This window comes from Photinus pyralis, unplaced genomic scaffold (genome assembly GCF_008802855.1).
Source record: "Photinus pyralis isolate 1611_PpyrPB1 unplaced genomic scaffold, Ppyr1.3 Ppyr1.4_LG2, whole genome shotgun sequence".
In the NCBI taxonomy this organism is placed as follows: domain Eukaryota; kingdom Metazoa; phylum Arthropoda; class Insecta; order Coleoptera; family Lampyridae; genus Photinus; species Photinus pyralis.
In genome coordinates, this window is record NW_022170403.1 from 44,475,856 (window position 1) to 44,495,552 (window position 19,697).

Below are 19,697 nucleotides of genomic sequence, written 5' to 3' on the forward strand. Positions count from 1 at the left end.
TGTGGGGGAGGGGTTAAAAATTAATTTTATCTCATTGCATTCTAATTAATGGTCTCAACGAAAGGAATTAATTTCTACCAACCATAGCCCTCCTCCCTTATACCTCACGAACTGTCGGAAGAGTGTACTCACAAAGGGCGATTGAGACGTCTGCAAGAAATAGATCCATTGGCGATGGCGGGCCGAAACAAAAGATTATGGTAAATTTTGCTCATTAATTGTGAAGTTGACTGTTCATTGATACCATTCTTTTGTGTGGGATAAAATTTTATTTAGCATACAGATGCGTGTAAAGTTGTTTTTGAATAGGCGAATGAATTAATTACAAATAGTAAACAACTTAAATAAACAATTACATTTGAAACGGGATCACGTTATAGGACTTACAATTTTAGCTTATATTCGAATGAATTACATTAATATTGTAAATCACGACAAATGTAAATATACTCACGCAATTCACTTTACAAAGGGTGTTTAGTTGAGAGTGATCAAACCACAGCATAGGGTAAGAACCACTGAAAGTTTATTTATTCCTGAGCTAACCGTGACATTACAACAATAAATTAATTGTTGCAGTCAGGTTGCAGTACAATTTTTACCAGTGCCGTAGAGATAAAAATTCATTTTCTACGTATCTAAACAGGTTTCGTTATGCAAATAATATACATTCAACGATTAGAAATGTTATTCAAGTGAATGTACCAAAGCGGTTCCAGGAGGTGGATAGAGGGTCATGGTTTATATTAAGAATCTGCAAGATAAAATACTGTAGTAAACTTCTTACCTCAAAATGTAAAGTTGATCAATGTTCAGACACTGAAAAAAGAAAAACGTTTAAATTAAACTCATACCTGATAACTGTTGCACCTTTGGTAGGAATTTTTGCCAGAACATGCACTGCCTAGCTCTCACCGGTTCCTTTGAGACAGAAAAGCGGTTAACGTCCAAATTAATATACCTTAGATTATCGGGTTCAAATAGAGGCCATGCATTTTGACATTGGTGATTAGTAACACAATTTGGATCTCCAGTTCTTGCAAAGTTGGCCCAATATCGCATCATTCGACGGCTTAACTCAATTTGCTCCCTTGCGTATTTTTTTCTCGGATCTAGAGGTTCGCCGAAAATAAATGCTATTTCATCGCCATGCAGCGCCCCTCCCCACGAAGGCCACTGGTTTAGAGGGCTTCGATGTTTGTAGTGATAGAAAAAGAGATTGCTTCTTTCGGAATAAGTTTTAGCAAATTCGTATGAACTGCACGTGAAGGATGAATCGCCTAGTATTTTTTCTAGTGCAACTAAATTCTTGCTCGCGCCGTTAGGATCCGACCAATCTGTGTATTCGTAGACGATTGCTTCGATTTCCAAGGGACTTCTGGTTGCCACAATTTTTGGAATTTCCTCAAGAAATCTAGCGCGAGCCACCGTAACGTTTTCGTAATTGAAACGTTGCGCATAATACAACAGAAAGTAGCTCCCCTCGTTTTCGTTCACACCAATAATTACATTTTTTGGATCGTACAAACCATTTTTCAGAGTCTCTAAGGGGTCTCTTACGATAAACTTTCCATCAACAACAGGACAGAAAGGGATGGAGACCAATCCCAATCGCGGAATTGTTTCTTGTGCTGTAAGAAGTAAGTCCGCATCTGTCCTTTGTAAACATTTCACCATTAACGGTAATTCTTTTGGACAACCTACCCGCTTAGCGACGTTCAAACTGTTTGCCATATTTAGCCCCGTATCTGTTGCCCAAGCAGCAGTGGCAACGCCAGATTGCATAATAGCACGGGAGAATAGGTTGCTCGATACTGGACTTAATAAATGATGAGATACTGACGCTGCCCCGGCAGATTCGCCAAAAACTGTTATACTATTAGGGTTACCTCCAAACGCCGCTATATTATTTTTGATCCATTGCAATGCCAATGCCTGATCAAACAAGCCCGCGTTTCCATTCAGCTCTCTTTCCAAAGACAAAAATCCGAAAACACCAAGTCTGTATTGCATAGAGGCAACAATTACGTTTTCTTCGGACGCCAACGTTTTATGATCGTACAAACTCAATGTGTTACTTCCTGAGTAAAATCCACCCCCGTGTATCCACACCATTACGGCTGCATTTAGCGGGACCGGATCCGGAGCGACCACGGTGAGGTAGAGACAGTCCTCACTCAAGGGATTTCTGGGCATCCACCGTTTTTTGCCAGGAAAGAATTCATGCTGCGAGAGAAAACTTGCACGAGTCTGCATGCAGGCTGGAGGAATTTTGGACGCGTTCAAAGTACCTTGCCACGGTTGTGGAGGAATCGAAGGACGAAAACGTAAATCGCCAATTGGTTTTTCGGCATACGGAATACCATACCATGCATTCACCTTCTTTCCAGTCGCAGCCGTTTGGGATATTCCGCGTATTTCACCATGGGAGGTTTGCACCGTTAATTCACACCTTGCAGTTGTATATAATGCAATAAGAATATAATAACGAACAATTGCGTATCCCATCGCTTAATCAGCACATCAAATTAAATGAAATGAAGTAAATATTAATTGCTTTTGAATTCTTTATCACCGTTCATTCAGTAATTGTACGACTTTAAGTAATGCCTACTGTCAGTAACTTTGTGGCTTATGTTCAGGTAAACTTATTATATTATAAGCACATTACCATTGTTAATTATACCTGGTTACACATAATTTTAATTAGTAATTATCTTTTGCATTAAGACTTGTCTTGTTATGTTATCTGATTAAAAATTATAGGTCAAAATCCAAAAACTATAAATCTTACTTTGATTATTGCCTGCGATAAGAATATTATTGCTACTTTTTGCAGCGCTAACACAGTATACGTTTTTGTGTAGGTAATGTATATAATTAAAGTCACGAAATTTGTTAAATATCTTACTTTGGGTTCAAAAGCTTCCATTAGCTAATCGATTTCGGAGCAATCAGCTCATCATAAAGAAAAATACAGACAATAACCAATAAGTATTATACACCTTTTACACTGGCAGAGTATATTCAGAGGTGCTTCTTTTGCTGGAGGAGGAAGCGGCTCTAATTATACCCATGTCCGGCCAGGGTACCTCAACATGGATTGTCTCAATTGGACTAGAGCGGGACATTCACATGTGGTTCGTCGTCTCGTCGTCTATGTAACATCCTCTACATTTTTCTCAGCGCATTTCCACAAAAATAAAAATAAAAGCGCCATTGTGGCCACTTTTTCCGTCCGTCCGTCCGCTCGTTCGTTGAGGCGCTACTAGTTCTTTATCTTAAGAGCTACTTGTTCGTTATGGTGTCGAGGCTTGCTTGCGTTTATTACTAAAAAAGTTATTGTAAAAAAAACAAAAAAACCGTTTTTATTATACCTGAATCACAATCTCCGTTTTAAACACTCAAATGCGTGCGAAAAAGGGCCTTTAAAACACACGTGCTTTAAAGTTGCTAAGTAACGATACTTCAAGTATGACTTTTGAAACTGTCATCTGGATGAAATAAAAAATCCTCTTAGGTCGCTTTCTGTAAATGCAGAACATTTCTTTGGCTTTTGTATCTATCCTTTGGTTGAAGCTTTCACAAACGCGCGTAATTTAGGGTATGCTTCCAAATCTGTTCCACTTTTTAATCGCAGCGTTGCTTTAAAGTTTTGAATGAATGCACCAAAGTATAGAAGATTTAAATACCTTTGACATTTCCTTCATATATGCCAGCATTATCGACGACTGTATTCGTAAGTAACTTTCCTATTCATCCATGGAAACAACTTTTCATATTCTTTATAATAGGCTTTACTGGAGTTGGATTTTACACCTACCAACGTTTGTTTAGATTTTACAACAATCGATTTAATGGGCGGTGTATTATCTTTTTCAACGGAAATCGTTTAATTCACAAAGACGATGATTTTTGTAAGCAAACGTCAAGTGACATTTCCATGGCAATCGTGAAATTACGAACACCCAGCCCACTTAATTAGACATGTATTCGAGTATAACGTCAATATGACTTTATTGTATTTCCTATTTTTAAATTATACTGCAGGTATAATAAAAAATACTATAAGATACACGTGTATAATTAGTCTTTAAAGCACTTGCAACGTTAAAGGCACTCCGCTTTGCGTCGTGCCCTTAAACTCGTTGCGCGTGCTTTAAAGACTTGATTATACACTTGTATCTTAATATACTATTTTTGCATGTTCCATAATTTTACACTTTTGCCGTTTATTAACGATCCTAGAGATCGTTTATAATTTTGTATTGCTGTCTGTTCGTCTGTCCTTCTGTTCCTTTGTCTGTCTGTCCCTCTATCTGTCCGTGTGAATGATAACTTTGTTTAGAAATGTCCGATCGGTTTGAAATCTCCGTTAGTTTTTTTTTTTTTTTTTATTTAATTAAGGCTATTCGGGATCTAGCCCATGGGCCTTATTATCTGATTGGTTTGAATGTTTATTTTATCGCGAATAAGATGGGATTTCAGGAATATGAGTAAACAGGGGCACAAAATTTCACATTGTGGTGTCCCTCACAATGACTTCTTTCAAGACACAAAACACAGACTCAGACCTCGGTTGCATAGGAGGGCAAACAATGGATGGTCACAAACGGACGCGAAGTATATATTTTTAAATTCTTAATTTACTATTCTTTAAAAAGTTCAGTAAGCTTCTACATATTGGCTCTTTATCAAGTGCCAGGAGGGAGATTAGTTCTATGGGAAAAGACACGCCATGCGATTGTAATTCATTTAGTAATGTTTTCGTAGCTATAGTGTTATTGGGACATGCAAAAAATATGTGGTTCAAATCTCCAATTTCGTATCCACATGAACATTGCGACGTAGGTTTTAAATTAATTTTATGCAAATGAGGTGGGTAGCTCCCATGCCCAAACTTCAATCTAGCTATCTCGGTACATTCCCAACGATTTAATGCAGAATTTTTTTCATACCATGGCCTGGAGTAAACCGTGGGGTGTATTTTAGCATATTGTGTACTTTTAGTTTTATAATAGTTTTTCCACAACATATTCCACGATTCATTTAGAATTTTTCTCTTTAAAAAAGGTACCACATCTGTATACGGAATTTTATTACTGTATATATATGCGCTTAGGCTATCCGATGACTTCGCCAAGCCATCAGCTACCTCAATGAAATGGATATTACTATGTGCTTTTGTCCAATAAAAGGTTACAGTTACGGATCTACAATGCAATTCCGTTAATAGTTTAATAATATCCCTGACAACATAGTTCATTTTTGGTAATTTTGTGGTATTCTCTAATGACTGCAGGACACTCCTGGAATCTGTCATCACCGCAATTTTTTTCGAGCCAATTCTTTGACAAAATTTCAATGCTTCCAAAATAGCAATTGCTTCCGTTCGGGGATAGTTATGAACTGAATTTCATGAAATTCAATATGGGCATAGCTTTAGCCATATAATACGCAATGCCAAAAGTTGAGTCGATTCAAAATTATTCACAGTGTCCTTTTCCCATCTCGACCATTTATAAACCGAATTGCAAACTTTTTTATTATTTATTTAAATGAAATTTGATACATAGGCGCTTGGAACAAAGGAAAATCAATGTTAGTTTCAAAATTTAGATTTGCGCATGCGCAGTTCCAACTTTCTTATTTAGAAAAGCACTGAAATGAATTTCTTCTTATACACAAAAATTGAAGTAGCACGTCAAAAATGTATTGCGCATGTGCAATGCTATCTTTCATATTTGTGGCCGGATTTTTACGATTTTAACAGAAGTTGCATTTTACAAATGAGAAATGAATAAGTGGAAATGCGCTTTCTGTAAATCGGTTACTATTACTTTTTAATTTTAGTGGTGGCCGCTGCTTTAGACCCGGGGGTCATACCCTGCAAATTTTAGACTCATTTACTTCTTTCTCAGACTGCACACAAATGTATACAATTTAGGCCATTAAATGTGGCATTTCAATATTTTAACACTTTAGATTAGATCAAAATTAACTTGAGTTATTTTTTTAGTTATCAAGAAACCATTTTAGGCTCACGTAGGTTTTGTAAAATTTATCAGTTTTTCAACTGTTCCGGTAGAAATATTTAGATTGTTTTACAGCTGCCCAAAACTCTCTTGCCAGAGAAGATGAAGCGAATTACTATTTTGAGATTTCAGGGCCGTTAATTTTATTTTTTATTTATTTTTTTATTTTGCCTTTATTTTTGAGTGGGCGGGGTTTCAGCCAAGGCTGCTCTACCAACCCAACCCACTATACATTTGCAAATATCCATGCCGGTACCCGGATTAATTATTAACCATTTTAGTTTCCAATAGTAAGTGAAAACCAGGATAGAAACGAGTTCCAAATCGAGGTGTTTACACGTTATCAGTCTTGCAGCATTCATGTGTGTAGATAATGACAACCGTCCAATTAATTATTAATTATTAAAATTAATGAGCATTGAAGTTTGAACGCGCATAACTGGGTAGGCATAATAAATGACATGTGTGTCTAGATGAGCTCTAATTTTTCCAGATGTTTGCAAGTTGTCACATATTTTTCCGATAACTGCAGACAGAGTAATTAATTAAAAACAGTTTAATTTGGTTTAACCTATTGAGGTATACGCGTACAAAATAGAATTTCCAGTTACTCCCTACCCGAAATGGGCGTTTTGATAAATAGGAAACGCACTATGAATTTGGATCTTTTGGCATTTTTGCTAGCCGTAAGTTAGATCTTCCTACTTTTGCACCGCTAAGTTTTGTAAGTAGGTACCGAAATTTCAACTTTGCTTTTGCAACCATTGCCGTAAATTCATTTTGCATCCGTACCGTTTTATTTTTCTTGTACATTAAGTCACCCGTATTAAAACTCCTTAAAGGTGAGTTTTTTGTTACTTTCTGTTTTACTAATTTAAGGGGGGGGGGGGGGGGTGCTTTTCTACCGCTTGCTTTTCTACCGCTTCCACCGATTTGTGTTTTGTTGTTTTCAGTCCCGCTAGGAAGTCTGCCGTAATTTAGTTTTAGTTTTGCCGAAGTGACCGCCGCCATCTGCTGGACCCGACCGATTCCTGGAGCTACTGTTTCTCCGTTTGCGTTCACCCGAGGTTACCGATAGCGTAGGCGGTACAACTGAATATCGAGGTAAACGCTGCACTTTTTGACAAAAGCATGAAACTCGGTACACATGTTTATTAGGTCCAAATAAAACTTTTGACCCGCAGCACCCACCGAAATTTTCGTGTGGGTTCAAAATTTGAACACTTTTGTTCAAAAGGGTGTTCAAGATTTTAAACCTGTAAAAATTGACGAATCGGCATCGGCATTCTAGGGGTCGTTTTTGAATTATTTAGGGTCGCTGGTGCTAATGGCGGCATTACAAAAGTTGTATATCTGACCCTTAGGCCCCAAATTTGGAGTATTTCCAAAATAATGGTTAAATTTTGAATTTGATAGTTTTAACCCTGCATGATGTTTCGGATGTCGATTGCAGTTAATTTGGATGTGCACTACATGCTAGAAATGTTATATTGACGTTAAAACAGTTTCTGGTGTGTAAATAGGCCGTTAATCGTTCAATAATTTGTTCAAAATTTGGAAATTCTATACTTGAAGGATTTTGCCGTTCTTGGTGTCGTTTCCATATAATTTGTGGTTGCTGATGCTGATTTTGTATTCCGAAAACAGATGCGACTCATAGTTAGGCCCTTTTCATACTATTTTACCTATTAAGAGGGAATGTTCGGCGCAGTCATACCCTTGTTGCCCCGGATTGCAACAACTATTGAATGACAAAGAAAGACGAAAGAAACGGGCATTTCATTAAGATTCGGAAGTGAACATGTTCTCTGATGGGATATGACTGCCGCCGCCGCTATATTTAATTACTATATTTTTTCATTCATTTGTTCATTTATTTGAAAATTAAGCTCCAATTATTATTTTACTAAAATTGCTATTTAATTTCTAAAGCGCGAAATACCCCAGTTCGTCGTACCATTCACAGTTGAAAATTATGCAGGCGCCCGGTCGACTCAATTAAGCGACGTAATTAAGTTCCCTTTTTTGCATAAACCAGCCACTTATTATTAGCTTACTTGTAATGGCCACTCGTCACAAGTCACCCCGATAATAGTTTCGTCGAAATAGCGTCACAGTTTTTTCGATGTGTTCCAGTAATTAGCTTCAACTTTCGCACTGGACTATCACGTACGATACCGTAGGTAACATTTCTTTCGTATTCTTCGAGTGCACGAACTCGTCTGGACTTAAAAATAAATGTTACGCGTCGTAAAAATGATGCGTTCGACTTGTATAATTTCGCTTTCAAAGTTCGGCGACGAATGCCTCACACCATGTCTGTACAGTTGGCCTGGATAAAATAGCCCGGCAGCATCGCACCATGCTAGATCGTTAGTGCTTTGTTAGTGCTCGTTAGTGCCTCATAAGTTAACATAAGGGCTCAAACCGTTTTCTCAAAATAAAAATTTTTTTTTGTTCGGGTCAACTTCACGTTTGCCCGGACAATGGCTCCAATTTGCATCAAATTTTGTAGATCGTTAGTGCTTTGTTAGTGCTTATTAGTGCTTCATTATTCAACGTTAGGACTCAAACCGTTTTCTCAGAATACTTTTTTATTTGTTTGAGCTTCACACTTTCCCGGACAATTACTCCAATTTGCATCAAATTTTGTAAATTGTTAGTGCTTGGTCAGTGCCTGTTGGTGCTTCATAATTCAACGTTAGGAGCCAAACCGTTTTTTTTAAATAAATGTTTTTTTGTTTGGGCCCACTTCACTTTTGCCCGAGCAGTACCTTTCCAATAAATTAAATTGTACCTATACATAATATATCGTACGATTAAATAAATTAAGACATTACAAATTGACATTTGTATCCAAATGCAAGAAAGACATAAAGATGAAAAGATGCAAAACTAAAATAGTTAATGTGAAGAGCAAAATAGAGGTAATAATTTCAGGAATTAGTGAAATTATAGTCTATTTTATGCTCCAAATATAGAATTCTACAAAACAAGTTTACCTAACATAAATAGATAATGTGTACCTAATTAATAACATATCGATATAAAACAACAAAAGCAAATACAAGTATAATTAGAACTCAAACAATCTAAAAGTATATCTCCATTAATGAAAAGTGTTGTGGCAGTGGTCAAAGTGGCCTTATCAGTGCCAACTCCCGTTGTCGAACGAAGGTTGGGGGGAGGGGGGGGGCGCAAAACACCGCCGAACATAAAAACGAACATTAGGGCGCAGGCATTTGGACGCGGACATTAGGACGCAGACATTGGGACGCAGACACTGATGGGGCGCGGACATTAGGACACAGATCCTAGACTAGGACTAGACGTTGTAGCGCATACACAGATGAAATAAGTAAAATAACATGGTTTACTTGTTATACCTTTTATTTTCCTACCCGTGATCTAATCTCTGCTTTGTATGGTGATCTACATGATGCTTGCGTTCTAATGTCCACGTCCCGTTGTCCGCGTCTCAATGTCTGCGTCCTAATGTCCACGGCCTATCGTTTGTCCACGTCCCGTTGTCCGCGTCTCAATGTCTGCGTCCTAATGTCCACGGCCTATCGTTTGCGGTCTATTCCCTTTGCGGTCTACTGCCTTGCAGTCGAATGCCATAGCGCCGTGATTTCGTTTCAAAGGCAAAAATTTGTTTGGTAAATTTTAGAGCAAACCGTCTTTTTCATAATTTTTACGTTTTGCGTTTTTATTCAGTACTTGCCTTACATGGTATGTAGCAAAATATGTTGTTAATAGTTTTCATCATTTGAAATCACTTAATGGAACTTTCTCGGAGCACGGAGTGTACCGCGTCGTTCTAAAGGCTTTCTATTGGCCAATTTGAATTATTTTGAATATATAATTCTCAACTATTACAATTAGCAAAATAATTAATTCTACTGCTGTTTTAATTAATTTTATATACATTCGTCTTCGTCCTATAAAAGGAATAATTCTTATCACCCAACAATGCTGTTTGTATGTTACGACACTGGCAGGCATGTCTTGGTGACAAATGGTCACAGTTTTATTGAAAGTATTACCTGTCCTCTCTCTTTTCTAGTCTAAGGCTATAGACATATTCAGGCTGCACTACAGCACTTGATTAAGAAAGCAGACTCGTCCGCCATTTTGGAGCCCACTGACAGTCTTTCAGATATTACACTGTGTTGCTTGATCGTTATGTTGTGTTATGTTGCCAAGGTAACTTACTGTCATGAGAAGTACGTGTTTTGCAAGCGTCAATAATTGTCAGTGGGCTCCAAAATGGCGGACGAGCCAGTTGTGGTATATATAGGTAGTAGCTATAGACTACACAGTTACGTCACCGTCCGCCCCGTCAAAATTTGTAAACGAGAATATTTTACGTTTCGTTGACGGTGCGGTAACGGAACGGTGACGGTACGTATAGATGAATCGCGCTGCATGCCAATGTGAAAAGAGCTACGTCAATGAAGTTTGTTCCCAACAGGAAACTGTATTTTAAGAAAGCGGTTTGGGTTGTAACATTGAATTCTAAAGCACTAACGAAGCACTAACGATTTACAAAATTTGATGCAAATTGGAGTCATTGTCCGGGCAAACGTGAAGTTAGCCCGAACAAATAAAAAAGGTATTCTGAGAAAACGGTTTGAGCCCTAACGTTGAATTATGAAGCACTAATAAGCACTAACAAACCACTAACGATCTACAAAATTTGATGCAAATTGGAGTCATTGTCCGGGCAAACGTGAAGTTGACCCGAACAAAAAAAATTTTTATTTTGAGAAAACGGTTTGAGCCCTTATGTTAACTTGTGAGGCACTAACGAGCACTAACAAAGCACTAACGATCTAGCATGGTGCGATGCCGCCGGGCTATTTTATCCAGGCCAACTTCACAGACATCCTCACACCCAATTTCCCCTAATGTACTCGCCGAATTAAAAAAACGTGCATAAAGATCCGGCTATGTTTCTTTATACATGTGAAGGTATCGCAGAGAGTGCGTTCTTCACGCCACCTTTAAAGAGTATAGCGACCACCTGTTACAACACGGGGCAACACGGAAATTTTGAATAGGATTTATTTAATTCAATTTTTAGATTAAGTACCTAACTGGTACACATGGGTGTTTTAATGAGCTTTTAGATAGTTGGGATGACTTTTAGGTTTGTTTGTTCGAATTAAATGTTTAGAATTGAATTTAATTAAGGTAGCTCTTTTAGATATTGAACATTACGACAGATACCTACACGCTGATACCGTTAGAGGACTATTTATTCTAAAATTTTGTTATTTTCATATTTAAACGCAGTAGATTCTTATAGTTATTAAGGTATCAAGGGCGTTATGAACTAAATAACGCCCCAGGTCAACAGTGTAGAACCCGAGGGCCTCTGGCCCGAGGGTTATACGTTGACCGTGGGCGTTGTGTTCATAACGCCCGTGGTGCCTTCAACGTTTTATGTCATACTTGATGATTTTCCAAGAATTAGCGGTGCCAGATGATTAAAAGAGAAGATAATGAGAATCATCAAAATTAAGTTATCCATGGTCCGATGGTCGTAACCGAGGTCGTAACTATGGAGATAGATATTATATTTGTCAAAGTCAAACATTCCTAAAACTGTCTGAAAAATGGTAGACGAAGCGTCTCATTTACCGGCACACGTTCTTGCGCGAGCCGCAAAAGCGAATGAAGCCATAGTGTCACAAAAATCGAAATCCTCTTATGAAAAAGAGTACGCTACTTTTGCAAAATGGATGGTGAGTAATGCTGTGGAAACAATAAACGAAACCGTTATGTTGGGTTACTTCCAAGAGTCGGTATGTTTAAGTAATTTTATTAGTCATTAAACGGAAAGGTGATTTATACTGAGAGTCATTTTCTCCCAATTCGCTTTGGACGAAATTTTCAATGCTACCTAAAGGGTTAGGTAATGGTAAAGAAGAAGATTAAGAGTTTCGAAAAATTTGTGCAGGTACAAGGGTAATTAAATCAAGTTCAGAAAAATCGTACAAAAAAATCAAAAATCCTTACTCGCGTACAGATAGTCTTTTCTTACAGAAGCACCTGATCCGCAGTATCTGATGTGCAAAGGAGAAAGAAAATGTATGGGTATGGGGCAAACTGGTGCGGTGTTCTCTGGACAGTCCCAGAATTGTTCTTTTTACTTCAAAGAATAACAGTAGGATAATGCGACATCAACACAGTTCGTTTTATTTAGTTGTTGAAAATAAAAAGTTCGTACAGATTCATTATTCCATATTTATAGGATTACAGAAATAACGCCCTTGGGCGTTATAGAAATAACGCCCGTTGCTACGCATAATTGAGGTTGTCATGGTGGAGTGCATTATTTGTCATTTAATGTATCTTGATTTAGGATTATTATAACTGAATAATAATCAAGTATGACATAAATGAATTTAGCGAACTGTAATTTTGTGAGTTAATGGTTACCGGATGCGTCGTGGCAGGTTAGTCGCCCGGGAAAAGCTGACGGGCGATAACACGATCTTAATATCGTTACCAAACCGGCTGATTTGTATTTGTTTGTCATGGGGCTCCCTGCATATTTCCTTATTTTAGGGGGTGGTTTTAATCTGTTCTAAATTAACATCTTGGGATGCCAGCAGCCCGAGCAGGAAAGTAGGTCTGTTCCCAATGAACAAATCGCAACACAAATACATTTCATTTTCTTTGAACTTGAAAATCTGTCCCATTAAAATATAAATTTCAATATATTTTTTAGCAACAAGCGTTTATTGGTAACTGTTATACAATAATTGCAATACCTACTTTTAATTCGTACCGAACACAAATTGTAGAGAAACGACGGCCATTTTGAAATTGTTGGTTTAGTGTAAATCGCGAATGAAGGCACATTTTACTATGTCATCAACTTTGCCCCTATGAGCTACGAGTAAAAAAGTAAGAGAAGTGAGCCTTGCATTAAAAGGGCACGCGACTGAAATGACCAAAAAGGAGGTTATAACAGTGGGAAGCAAGGCGTCACCATTGGCAGAGACGTAATAAAACAAAACAGACATCGACTCCTCTGTTTTATCATGAGTCAAGTTAACATAACTGACGTATGCAAAAGAGGTAATATGATGCATTCTCTGCTCATATTTTTTACTCGTAGCCTATGAGATAGTTGCATGGGCAGTTAGCAGTTTGGCGCTGCTCTCTACTCCTTGCTGCTTTTTAAGCGCTGGGCGCCAGATAAGTTTCGCCTAGAAGACGTCGTAGACTTAGTGAGGCTCTCTCTTCCCCATAGCCTGCAGTTTTTTTGGGTCGAGTTGTTTTTAGGGCCCTTGGCAGTTTGGCTTCCTCCATTGAATTTGCTGTTATGTTTTTTGTTGCTAGTCCATAGTGCCCCAAGGAGCTAAGAAAATAAAAGTCCATCTCAACAGAACCTCGCATACGGAGGATAACTACCTTACACTATGAGGTTCATGGGGAATGCATTCCAAGGTCTGGATTTACCTCTAGCCTTGGAAATTTAAGTTTTTGTTTAGAGTTTTTACGGAAAAAAGGTATCCAAATAGGAGGTTATTCATGACTAAGCAAGTTTGATCAATCGAAGAATCGGACAGTTACGATATGACCACAATGTTTGTCCATGGCCAAAGGATTCGTAATCAGATTGTTTGAGTTTAACCTTGGTACTTTGCAAATCAGCATGGTTTCTTAGAAGACATTGATTTTATATTAAATTGTGGGATAACATCATACCTAACATGTGTTTGCCAATTCCATATGACACGCTGGGTATCTATTTTGTTCCTCATCAAATCTTTAATAGTTTTTCAAAAACATGTACATGATACGAATCTAAGTATTCGTATTTGTTATTGTTAACATAAAAACATGGGAAAATTTCCATCGCTGTAGACACTGGTTTTACTTAATGGTTTGCAAGATATGCGAATGTGAATAAAAAATGAAGAAAAAGAAATAAGTATTTGAATGAAAATTGGTCTACCATAATTGGATATAATGGTCGTACATTTTTGCTTTATGGTGGTGTGATTGACATATGTATGTTGTAACACGTTATTATTGTTTAAATTATAATTCATGTTATAGTTTTTTTAACATTACTCGTACTCATGAAATGACTGACAACATAAAAAACTAATTTTTTGTGCCAGATACCATAGGACGTAAATAGCAGTTCTCATAATGCGGAATTTCAAAAAACTGGCGCTGATTTTCGCAATCGGATTGGGATTGGAGGTGTATCCAATTGCAACTTGAACTTTCCTTCGCGGTTTACATACGTTATTGTAGCTACAGACAGAGATACATCTACCCAAGCAGTAGGCAAACTTAGGCTTAATGCAACGATTATCTCCTACTAAGCGAGCTTGATTATCTTGAATCAATCCTAAGGGACTGACAAACCTTCGTCCCTCATGAACGATGCGTAATGAGGTGTCAACAATTTACCATCCAAGGAGAGCAAACACTCAATAAATGCCACTGCTTCCACGGAGATGAAAGATTTCAAAGCATCACTTCCACCAAGCCGACCAAGGTCCCCCGAAAACAATTTTTACCGACTCCAGTCGAAACCAGCTTCCGCGCCTGCTCCTAAAGTGATGGAGACAACAGCGAGTTTTGCACTTCAGAGCCTCTGTCACCTACGCCCGCCATCAATCATCGTCGCGGACTTCGAGCCATCGCAGTGAACACCATGAAAACCAGGATACAAAGCAGAAGGGTCTGAATATTGGCAGAAAATGCAAATCAATTCCGAATGGCGTGTAAGACTATCCTCAGAATAACAGCGTCCAATTCCACACATTAGGGTCGGTTTTATAAAAGTCCAGTTGAACCCGTGGTTGGCCAACATCGGATGGAACTTGAACCCGTCCTTTTGCGTTTTATAAACACTTTTCGAAGCGTGCTTGAGATTTGTTTCCTACGAGTGGCCGTACTGCCTCGGAAATTCTAACCAATGAGAGTGCACCGTTTGATTCTCCCGCTGCGCGTGGAGGCGCAGATGTCAGGCGTCAGTCGCTCAGCTGACTATTGTTTTGGATTAGTAATTTGCTCGTTTCGCCTGCTGTGTACCAGTGTACTCTGTGCTGAATAATGACCGGGAAAGGGAAGATGGTACTATACCGCGACCCCGATTGCCACATGGATATTGTGGTGAAATATCGAACAGTGCTAAGAAATAATGTTTTCTTGTCATCATCTCACATGTCATAATGATTCACGCGCAAGCGAAAATTTCTAGGCGGTCTTACCCTTTCGTCCTCGTCTTCTGATGAGTCGCTTCCCTCCCATGGTTGGAAGCTCGCGCGACGTTTATAAAACACAAAAATGGCGTAAAACCACGGGTCAACCGACTTTTATAAAACCATCCCTTATTACAATACCCTTCGAACGGGAATTTAAGGTAGCAACCAAAAGCGAGACAGCGGTAGTTATTTAGATGTGTTGTTGCAAACGTCGTCTGATTAGAGTGTGCTGGGTGTCATTTGAAGAGCGCTAATTTATCTTAAAGTTTCAGCTTGGTTCCACATTTTAATCACGTCGAGGAGCAGATCAATCAATTAAAGGCAGTTTGTCATTTTAGAACAGTTTATACCAGGAAATTGTCGAATTTTATATAAAGCGAGAGGGTTATGAAGCAGGAATCTTTTAACCTTTGAAACTTTGACTTACCGATTCATTTTCGTATCGTTTTAAGGTAAGTGTACTTTACCGGTGTAGGGGGTTGTAAGGGGGGGTTTGCTTTCCTTTGTTTCACTTTCCAGCAGCTATACATAATTAACTTTTTTGCTCTCGGATGTGTACGAGGAGAGAAGCAAAACTGGTCTCAAAAGACAATATGCTAAGCTAAGGCAACAATGGTATACTTAATTAATACTCATCCCACCTATGGCGATACGGGTGATCTTTTATACTATCTGAATTTTGATCGTATTATGCTAGTGTTTTTGCATTCGCAATGTGAAATTGGTCAATTAACTATTTTTGCCATTGTTAATTCCCTATGCAAGAGTTGTCCTTTGCCTGGTCCATAACTATCCGTTTGCCCGGTTTCATTAATCCCGATAAATGAAAAAATCATCAAATTTGGTGTTTATTGATTAGTTAACGGACGAACAGAGAGCTATTAACTAGCAATCTTGAAATAATTAGGTACCTATTATTTTTATCAGTGATTTATTATTTGCTAATTATGTTTCCTAGATTAGAATTAGAACAACTTTTCGAGCGGGTGTACGAGGATGGTTCATTCACTAGTTTCAAGATGTTGGTAGAGAGGTAGGATCATCAACATTCTGCAACATAAAGTTACTGTCGTAAAATTCTAAAATCAAAACACAAAACGTTAGTTGTTAGTAACAAAATTCAAACAGAACGAAACTTAACGCATACCCGATAACAGCTTTGGTAGGAACTTTTCCCAGAACACGCACTGTCTAGCCCTCAACGGTCCAGACGTGACTGAAAAGTCGTCAACGTCCAAATTAATATAACTTGGATTATCGGGTTCAAACAGAGGCCACGTGTTTTCGCACGAATCGCCCGAAGCGCAGTTTGGACTTCCAGTTCTCGCAAAGTTGGCCCAATACCGCATCATTTGACGACTGAATTCTATTTGCTCGCTCGTGTAATTTTTACTTGGATCTAAGGGTTCGCCGAAAACAAAAACGATTTCGTCTGCATGCATAGCTCCTCCCCACGAAGGCCACTGGTTTTGGGGGTTTCGATGTTTGTACAGATAAAAGTAAAGGTCGTTTCTTTCGGAAAATCTTTTAGCAAAATCGTATGAACTGCACGTGAAGTATTTATCGCTTAGTATTTTTTCTAATGCGACTAGATTCTTGTGTCCATCATTAGGATTCGACCAATCTGTGTATTCGTAGACGATTGCTTCGAGTTCTATGGGGTTATCGGTTAAAACAGTATTTGGAATTTCCTCAAGAAACCTATCGCGTGTTAGTGTAATGTTTTCGTTATTGAAACGTTCGGCATAGTACAGCAGGAAGTAATTCCCCTCGTTTTCGGTCACACCAACAATTACATTTTTTGGATCGTATAATCCATTTTGTAAAGTTTCTAAAGGGTGTCTCACGACAAGCGTTCCATCAATAACTGGAAAAAAAGGAATCGAAACCAATCCCCTTCGCGGAATTGTATCTTGTGCTTCAATTATTAAATCAGCAGTTGCCTCTTGTAAACATGTTAACATTAAGTCTATTTCATCTGGACAACCCAACGCCTTTATCAATTGCAAACTGTTTGCCATATTTGCGTCCGTGGCCATCGCCCACGGTGCAGTGGCAACGCCAGATTGCATAATGCCACGAGAGAATAAGTTGCTCGATACGGGACTTAATAAATGATGAGATACTGACCCTGCCCCGGCTGATTCACCAAAAATTGTAATACTATTTGGGTTACCTCCAAACGCCGCTATATTATCTTTGATCCATTGCAATGCCATTGCTTGATCAAACAAGCCTGCATTTCCATTTATTTCCCTTTCTAAAGATAAAAATCCAAAAACACCAACTCTGTATTGCATAGAGGCGACAATCACATTTTCTTCAGAGGCTAATATTTTATGATCGTAAAAACCTTGCGAGTTAGACCCCGAGTAAAATCCGCCACCGTGTATCCACACCATTACTGATGCATCCTGCGGGACTGGATCCGGGGCGACAATGGTAAGATAAAGACAGTCTTCACTGAAGGGATGCGTAGGAATCCACAATCTTTTGCCGGGAAAGTATTGTTCGGGCGACTGAAAACTTCGATTAGTTTGCACACAGACGGGAGGTATCATAGTCGCGTCCAAAGTATCTTGCCACGGTTGCGGTGGAATCGAAGGGCGAAAACGTAATTTACCGATAGGCTTTTCAGCGTATGGAACACCATACCACGCATTCACTTGCTTACCAGTCGCAGCAGTCTCCGATAGTCCGCGTATTTTGCCATAGGTAGTTTGCACTGTTAATTGGCAGGGTATAGTAGTATATAGTGTGGTAATAGCAATGTAGCAATAAAAAATTGCGTACCACATCATTGGAAATGTTTTTAAAACTTCACACACAGGTGGGTAAGCAGTTTATGTACAAGTAGCGGCCGCGATTAAGCTAATGATAATTTAAATTACAGTGGCTAATATTCAGGTAATCTTATAATATAATGACATACATTACCATTGCTAAGTAGGTAGTTAACGAATGTTGACCTTAGTTTATTCATTAGTACTTTTTTATGAAATCCAAGATGCCTTTCCTTCGATTATTATGTTGCTCTATTCTGTAGGTACCATGCAATAACAGGATCAAACAGTAGTTGTTTAAAAGCGTGTCACAAAAGATCGTAGAAAAAAATTAATATTATACGATAATTTGCCATGGGAATATACTTCGTTTTATATAATAAAAATACATGGGCGCAAACTTACAAATTTAACGGTCTTAAAGCTCCAAAAACCTGCCACAGTTAATGCCACGGCTAGCTCAGTAATGAATACATTTTCAATTACTCTTACCTTGCGGAAGGTTGGTTCTTTGTCTCCACCGAAAATTAAAACCTGATGCTCTGGCTTTATCGCTCTTAAATAAATTATACTCATATAAATTGACTTGTTTGAATATATTGTTAAAAATAATCTCGTTCCAACTCCAGTTTCCTTTACATTTTTTGTAATTTAAAATATTCATGTACCTCAGATACAAATGAAACATTCAAGCCCTGTCTCGTGATCATGCAAAATCGAATGAATTATCCACGTTTATTTTACTTTTTATAATTACTCCTACACCCGGTACATTTCCTATTCGAACAGAAATTTATACGCATCTGTATAACATTCACACACAAAAGAATACAATCGGACCTTTTGTATCGCCAGGTAAAAATTTGGTTACTCGTTGAAAGTGAATCTCGAAAGATGATTGACGAATTTGAATCCAAAACAAACCGTGTATCAGGTTTCTCGCAATATATTAGTTGAAATTTGGTTTATTTAGTGGAATGCTTACCAATGTACCGCGGTATGAAAATGTCCAAAATTACCCTTATAAGATGGGGTTTTGACAGCCCACAAAAGCACAAATGCAATGTCTTTAACCTTTTTACCAGTTGCCGTTTAATGAACATCCCCGTATACACAAGAAAGGTGCACAGTTTAATTTAACTTGTTTTTTAACTAACCTGCGACTCCAAAAACAGCGCAATGAACGTTTTGCACCTTGAACTTCAACGCTTCCGTGGCAACGATTTATTTAAATGAGAGCACGCTAATCCGATAATTCTACGAAACGAAATTGTTCGCATTATAAGGTAACACTTCGGATACGGTCGACTCCACAACGGAATTAAGTTCCGCTTTTTGCATAAACCAACTACCTGTTATTAGCTCATTTGTAATGTCAATTCGTCACCCCGAGAATAATTTCTTCGTAATTGGTGGCACAATCTTCCGGTTAGGCGGATAATGATTTTTTTTTATGATGCGGCTATACGGCTTTCGGTTCACCCTTTCAATTGAAACTGAATCTTCACGCGATCTCCAAAAAGTGGCGCACGCAAATTCACATGATTCGTCTTGTAAGCTTGGCGAAGAAGTTCGTGTTACGCGATCTAAAAACTACCGTTCATACTTTACGTAGTTTGGCCTTGTTTATCTACTCG

General features: G+C 38.3%; 2 protein-coding genes across 2 annotated transcripts; both read right to left on the reverse strand.

Annotated features, from left to right (window-relative positions):
* Positions 1-314: 314 nt before the first annotated feature.
* Positions 315-2,508, reverse strand: LOC116164043 (acetylcholinesterase-like). Its single transcript, XM_031478169.1, has one exon. It carries the CDS (start codon positions 2,506-2,508, stop codon positions 838-840), a length of 1,671 nt encoding a protein of 556 aa, XP_031334029.1. The 3' UTR covers positions 315-837.
* Positions 2,509-16,129: 13,621 nt separating this feature from the next.
* Positions 16,130-18,090, reverse strand: LOC116163792 (acetylcholinesterase-like). The gene is made up of 2 exons (XM_031477909.1): positions 16,425-18,090; positions 16,130-16,327 (listed from the first exon to the last, which is right to left on the reverse strand). Exons 1-2 carry the CDS (start codon positions 18,076-18,078, stop codon positions 16,320-16,322), a joined length of 1,662 nt encoding a protein of 553 aa, XP_031333769.1. The 5' UTR covers positions 18,079-18,090; the 3' UTR covers positions 16,130-16,319.
* Positions 18,091-19,697: the final 1,607 nt, after the last annotated feature.

Coding starts and splice junctions, on each gene's coding strand:
- LOC116163792 (XM_031477909.1), bottom strand. CDS start 18,078: ATGATGTGGTACGCAATTTTTTATTGCTACATTGCTATTACCACACTA.
- LOC116164043 (XM_031478169.1), bottom strand. CDS start 2,508: ATGGGATACGCAATTGTTCGTTATTATATTCTTATTGCATTATATACA.